At 37.8% G+C, this 7,143-nt stretch overlaps 1 protein-coding gene across 1 annotated transcript; it reads left to right on the top strand.

Moving 5' to 3' along the window:
* The first annotated feature begins 384 nt into the window (after positions 1-384).
* slc48a1b (solute carrier family 48 member 1b) lies at positions 385-4,582 on the top strand. Its single transcript, XM_086088114.1, has 3 exons — positions 385-635; positions 3,821-3,988; positions 4,055-4,582. Exons 1-3 carry the CDS (start codon positions 506-508, stop codon positions 4,189-4,191), a joined length of 435 nt encoding a protein of 144 aa, XP_085944240.1. The 5' UTR covers positions 385-505; the 3' UTR covers positions 4,192-4,582.
* Positions 4,583-7,143: the final 2,561 nt, after the last annotated feature.

Genomic DNA, 7,143 nt, shown 5'->3' with positions numbered 1-7,143 from the left:
AAATAAATCAAAATTGTTAATTCACATTTTTTTAATGTAATTGCACACCCCAAAGACTAGACGTTATTGTTATTGTATGGTCAACTTTTTTTCTTTTCTTTTTTTTTTTTTTTGCCACCCGGAAGTACCAAGGAAAGTCGACGATATTCAAAACATTAGTGGAAATGATTCTCCCAATAATGGCGTTTCCTCCTGCTCCCCAAGAGGTCGCTGTGCAAGCAAAACAGTCAGTTGATTTGCCCAGAATCAGATGACGGAAAGCGGACACGGTCTATTTGAGAGTGGCCACAAGATAAACACCCGATTGTAAACGCTTTGCCATGGAGGAGTTTTTTCGTGTATGACAGCAAGAGTGCCATTTTTTTTTGGGGGGGGGGGGGGGGGGGGGGGGCTTTTTGAGCCTGTGCGCCCTGAACAGTGTTTGTTTTGAAACAGCCCACGCTCTTCAAGTCGTTAGCCTTCTTCTTTTAAATATCATTTTAACACTTGTTTTTTTTTCTTCATAATGGCTGTAAACAAAACGTACGTGAGTGTCGGCTACGCTTTGTTTGGTGTGCTGATGGGGATGTCTGCGTTTCTGGTGTGGAACGTCGTGTACAGACAGCGGTGGACAGCAGCCATGGGAGGACTGTCAGGTAAAGTGGAGCGGCGAACCTTAGCTACGGGAAACGTGCTCGTTCCAACTCAACAAACCTACTTCTTTCTTGTTGTTTTTTTGCCAAGAAAAAATAGCCATGAATGAATTTCGCCTCCATAAATGTTAACCATACCATATACTGACTCATATATGTACGTAACCCGAGCACACACGCCTATTTTTAAAATATGAGGGCCCACACTATTAAAAAATAAAAAATAAAAATCCCACGTGGGTTTTTACTGCTCCCAAGGTCGGTCCCGGAACGTTTCTTTCCCCCAACAATTTAATCCTGAGCTGAATTTAAAATTTCATCCGGCAAAACCTGCTGTTCCTACCAAAAATCACTTATGGATTTAACAATATCCATAGCTCACGGTTCATCTTTATCACAATATTAATCTCAAGGTATGATAATCATTTAGTTTTAAATTTTCTGTTTTCAGGCTGTTGTGTGGTTTAAAATACCCTTAATGTAAGTCAAGCAAGACATCATAACATGGATAGACGTGAAATGCTTTGTTTTAATTAATTTAGTAAATTGCAGTTGGTAGAAAGCGGGCCAATATAATTCATTAATTTGTTTAATATTCATTAAGTTGTTTAATATTTATTATAGAAGTTCTACGAGCTCAGGATGATGACCTAAGCAACAAATTACGTAATTAACAGCACACTTTTTTAGTGTTTTATTTTTTTTACTGATGACATATGACATACATTTTAAAAATGAATGTTCTCGATATATATATATTTTTTAAATGTGTTATTTTCATTGTCTCAGTAGGCACAACCACTTCAGAGTCATTTTGTTTGTGCAAGTGAATCCATGGATGTCACCTTTGAGCTTTTAGATTAGGTTTGTAAATGCTTTGCAGAATATTCTACTGTCGACATGTAATAGACGTCACGGTGCTACTTCACATATCATTACAGTACCCTTTAGCCCTGCTCCTCAAGAAAAACTGGGAGCCCTAGAATATTTGGGCAAAACCTTACAATAACTAAAGAAGAAGTGGGCTTAACTGACTTAGCTTGTGGAAACTTGCCGAGTCATGGTGTGATCACAAGGGTGAAAAATCTCCAAATCTTGCTGTTGTTATGCATGACAGCTGTGTCTGCAGTTTTTCCGTACTATTGTGCAGCACTGTTGATTTTATCTTATCATAGCAACTTCAGTGGATGTGTTCTGTCAGTCAGTTATTAAAATTTAGCAAGACACAATGTCACCATGGACGTTTGGTTAATCACAAACCTTCAAATGTGCTTTTCACTAGAAATACTGTAAGGGACTAATTACTCGTGAAGACCCAGTTCGCTAGATTGCATGATTGCTGACTCATTGTGTGGTGAAGCAATCGAGGCAAAAACTGATTGCACAACTTTGGCTGCAACCTGCAATGATGCTTTTGATTCAGGCCCCGTCCAGACGGAAGCAAAGCCGGCTTCGTTCCTCAAACAAATCTCGTGCACACAGAAGCATTTCAAGACTTGCGTGTGTCCAAAAGAAGACGCTGAGGACCTTTAACGGCTGTAATGTATATGCCAAGTCTGGAGTGGCGCTGTAGCGCAGCCACAGGGAGTTAACGGAAAGCGTAGAAGAAGAATCAGTGAAGAAGACGGACACTTTATTTTTTTTAACTTTATTGCAATCTACAGAACAAACATGGCTTTGCATGTATCAAAACAACATGAAAAGGACGAACAGAAGAAGTGACAATGGCGGGTGATTTAAATACAACACCGCTTGTTGAAGGTGGGAATAAAGAAGCAAAATATTTTGCTGCATAAGCAAGCTAAGGAGGCTGCTCAAAACTACTATGACATGGTTATCCGCCATTGTTGACAGACTGACGGGTCACGCGACAATTGGCGCATACGTCATCAATGTGCGACAATGCGTCATCATCGGGCTGCGACCATTCCGTCACCACTGGAGGAGGATCCTACATATGGTGTCCAGACGGACGCGTACGGGGCGCGTTTTGAAATCTTTCCACTCTGGAGCCCGATTTCAAAAGTGATCGGTTTCAAGCTCCGTAACGGCGCCATCGTGTGGACGAACGGTCTGAACGGTAAGAAACTTGTGAGGATACATTGAAACTGGCTTTCGTGTGGACGGGACCTCAGTCAGGAGGCAAAATGGACACCACCTGATTAGCAGCAAACGATATTATCATCAAAAGTTAAACTGAATTGATAGATCTTTATGATAAATATACACTGCTGTGATTAACTCATTCACTGCCATTGACGGCTATAGACATCAAAAATTCATTTGAACTATTTCTATTAGTTAAAAAAATGTTCCCACTGTTAACAAAGTATGAAAACCTAGGATTTTTTTTATTGTGCATATAGAACAGATATAACGTTTGTGATTAATAAGTCATGTGATTAATTTAAAGAAAAGATTATTAAAAAATGTTTTTAAAAATACTTTTAAATGAAAGAAGAAAAAAAGATTATTAAAAATTAGGGGCGTCAGGCAATTACAATTTTTCGTAATTAATGGCATGACTTCACTCGTTAACTCACTATTAATCATAAATTTTATATCTGTTCTAAATGTGGACAAAAATGTTAAACTAATAGAAATAGTTCTAATGAATTTTTGACGTCTATATCCGTCAATGGCAGTGAATGACTTAATAGGTTTTTGAGAGGGGAAAAAATGGTCAGTGTTGCCAAGTAAGCAAGATTTTCGATCCTGCTCATCACTGTTTTTCAAAAAATAGTAATAACAGTGAACTCCCGCTATTCACATTAGTTAAGGGCTCAGCCCTGCTATGAATTAATTTACACCCCCAACAACTCTTTGTACTTGCGTATAGATGCCACAAGATGGCGGCAACAACTTAATTCATGCACATAATCATACACGTGTTACAATAATTACCAATAATAGCTCATCAATAGTATTATAGTAAATTAGCCTAAATAACCTGCTAGCACAGACTGATGTGACATCATACACAGGCAAACAAATTTGTACACTAGCACTTAAAAGCTAACGACCAATTACAACTCAGCTCGCAAACGTCACATGAACAAACTCAGAAAACAGGTGAGGCATGATTTGTCGTTATCTGAACCCTGAGCAACTGTGATGTGACAAAATGGCCGCCCGCTGAGATGGAGTTTTTATTTTGTATTTGTGTGTCCCCCCGCCCTCCTCTACAGGTGTGCTGGCACTGTGGACCCTAATCACCCACATCATGTACCTGCAGGACCATTGGCGGACCTGGCTGAAGGGGCTCAAGTTGTTCTTTGTCATCGGCGTATTCTTCTCTGTGCTCGCCGTCGTTGCTTTCATCACCTTCCTGTCAATTGCCATCCACAACAAGGAGTGTGAGTATACGATCGTTGTCCTTGTAGTGTAAGAGGGATGGTACGTAATGTTTCTCTCACCTGCAGCCCTGACGGACCCTCGTAGTCTCTACCTGTCTTGTGTTTGGAGCTTTATGAGCCTCAAGTGGTCCTCCCTTCTCGCTCTGTTGTCCCACCGTTACCGCAAAGAGTTCGCCGATATCAGTATCCTCAGTGACTTCTGAAGGCTGTTAAATGCTTCCATCTTCTTATCCTGGTGGGGACGATGTGATGGATGACTTTTTAAGGAAATACACAGTGTATGGATGAACTTCTTTTTTTTTTTTTGTGGTCAGTCAGCACCTGTTGTTGACACACGTACACTGCAAAAAGGACAGTAGAAAATTTAAGAAAAAAATATAGTAAAATAAGAAAATTATTACTTGAAATAAGCAAAATGATCTGCCGACAGAACAAGAAAATGTTACTGAAATGTACTTGTAAGATTTTGAAAAATAAGAAAATAATACTAGGCCCATATCAACCACTGTGCGCTCTTGAAAATAGTATTTTTAGACTAAACACAATGATTTTGAAGCTGTAATAAATAGAACTATATATTTTTTTAATATATAAGTTGTTGTTTTCTCACTTAGCCTGAGTGTCAAGCAGGGAGGTAACAGGTCCCATTTTCGTTGTCATGACCTAGCCAGGAATTGAACCCACAACCTTCAAGTCTGAGGGTAGGCACTCTACCACTAGACCGCTGAGCTGCCACTGAAAGACGGAAAAATGAGCTTAGTAAATATAACGAAATGAACCATATTACACTCGTCTGTTTTCATACTATTTGTTTCTATTTATCTTATTACTAGATTATGCAAAATCTAAAAATAAGAAAATTCAATTTATGAAACCCCAGTTCAGGGCCTTTGATGTTGGTTAGTTGTAATTTTAAAATGTGGGAAATGCTTGTTTTAATCCTCACAGTACTTAAAACTGGCTGTTAACACTCAATGCCAAGGCTGCTTGATAATTAAGTAATAAGTATCTTAAAATAAGCACAATGATCTTGCCTGACAATTTCATTTTAAGTAAAAATAACTTGTCAAATCAAAATATGTAAAAAAAAAATAATATATGTTTAATAATTATTATTCATAATAATTTAATATTAATAATTTAAATTTAAGAAATTATATCGTACTTAAGATTTTAATTTTTGCAGTGTACACACGCACACACACACACACCTGTGACAACAAATAATTAACAAAAATAGAATACATACTCACCAGTCACAAGAGGAGCTGATTATAAATGTACTACATTAATATGTGCAGATTGCTAAAAACTTTTCCAGTCTGAACAACCAATCAGAGGATGGAACAATTATTACATTATTGTGTAATTTCAAATTCCATTGGTTTCAGAAAGAGTAATATTGCTAAAATACTTTATTTATTATTATTACAATGGCCATCATTATTGATTCTGAAGGCCCTGGGAAGATTAAATTGACGCGACAGCACACAGCTGGAAAATAATCCAACATTCACACATGTAGGCTACTTTCTGGAAGCAGTACAGCCAAGTGAAAGATGAAAATAAGGCTGTTGAGAATATTATCATTTAGACTGTAAATGTCGGTCAGCGCTTCATATGGTGCCCGTGCTGGCCTTGATGACTGACCACTAATGTATAGACAGACATACAATGTAGGCATAGTACATCCGGTAACTGTTGAATCTCCTTGGCACAGGTTAACTGTAATTGCAGTTTCATGTGATGGCCAGTAGGGGGCCTTACCACTCCAAAAAATACTCTTGATATCCCAACTTGCTGATGTGCGTATTTGTGGAAGTAATTTTCGTGTTGTTTCCTCATGAAATGATGAATGAGGTATGATAGGGCATTTTTCCAGATTTCCTTTTATTATCTGGTTTAACCTTATAATCTGACATATATGGCTGATGTTTCACGTAAGAGCTGTGCATGCTTTTTTAAATGATTTATTTCATATATATATATATATATATATATATATATATATATATATATATATATATATATATATATATATATATATATATATATAAAATATAAAACGCACATGATAGTTGCTCAGTGATTTTTGTTTTCTCTTTTCATCATGTGTTTCATGGATGTTTGAAGGATGCATTAATAATAAAGTGCTTTTTGTAAACAAGACCTCTGTGTGAAATCTGCAACACACAATAAAACACTTCCCCTTTGTACTCAGAGGGACTATTTCACAGTTTCTGTTCCTGCAAAAATATTTCCACTGCTGTGTAGTTTAGCAAAGGAATAAAAATTGTTTTGGATGGGTTAAAGGAGTAAGCCATAAGCAAAGGTCACTGTTGGGTATTAGCAGCGGGATTTGCACCAATGAGACGGTCTACGCAGCGGCCTGAGAAACATTTCTGAAGAAAAACAACCCACAGCATCGGCCGAAGCGACAATAAATGGAGGCCAATAACTTGCGCTTTGAAGTCAGCCAATTATACCGTCCATATTTCGATTGTGTTCCTCAAAGGGGAGCTTGCTGCTTTTTGATTTGCAGCTACTTTTGTAAATGATGTTAAAAGATGCCTTCACTGTGTGGCAATATGTATCAATACACAGGGCAATATATATGTCTACTGTTTGTGATAAATATTGTTGATTCTTCACTATGTTTTTGTCCTAATTGCATTCAACAAGCTTGTCTGTCAGCTCCCACAGGCTGCTTGCATCTTGCTAATTGCAATGTTGTGGTCAAATCACCATAGTAACATTTTTAGCTGAGTGTTATAAACATCGGCATTAGGAAACTGAAAAACTACTCGTCTCAGTTTCCACTGAGTGAGATGGGGGGTTTGGAACCAAATGCGCCCTATTAACTTTATATACTAGCCTGTAAAGTGTGTGTGCGTGTGTGTGTGTGTGTGTGTGTGTGTGTGTAGATGGCATGTAAAGAGGGGAGGGGTCTCATTTTATTCAATTATGGGACCCCTTTCTACACAAATCAGGGAAGGAAGTAGTCTCAAAGTATTGAATGCAGTCTGGCAGAGTGCGGTGAGACTGGGTGTTTATAGTTTAGACTTTCAAATATCTTAAATATCCTGTACATAAAAATAAATAAATAAATAAAGCTAAAAAGGTTCAGCCTTTTAACAACAGGCAAAAACATCGCT

The sequence above is a fragment of the Leptonotus elevatus genome, chromosome 10, assembly GCF_054856555.1.
Source record: "Leptonotus elevatus isolate MCC_2025b chromosome 10, RoL_Lele_1.0, whole genome shotgun sequence".
Taxonomy (NCBI): Eukaryota; Metazoa; Chordata; class Actinopteri; order Syngnathiformes; family Syngnathidae; genus Leptonotus; species Leptonotus elevatus.
Note: the sequence above shows the minus strand (reverse complement) of the source record. Positions and strands in the feature narration are given on the sequence as shown.

Excerpts from the sequence above, each read along its gene's own strand:
- slc48a1b (XM_086088114.1), top strand. The coding sequence starts at position 506 with ATGGCTGTAAACAAAACGTACGTGAGTGTCGGCTACGCTTTGTTTGGT. Across the intron at positions 636-3,820 it reads AGCCATGGGAGGACTGTCAG|GTGTGCTGGCACTGTGGACC; the intron begins GTAAAGTGGAGC and ends CCTCCTCTACAG. Across the intron at positions 3,989-4,054 it reads TGCCATCCACAACAAGGAGT|CCCTGACGGACCCTCGTAGT; the intron begins GTGAGTATACGA and ends TCTCACCTGCAG.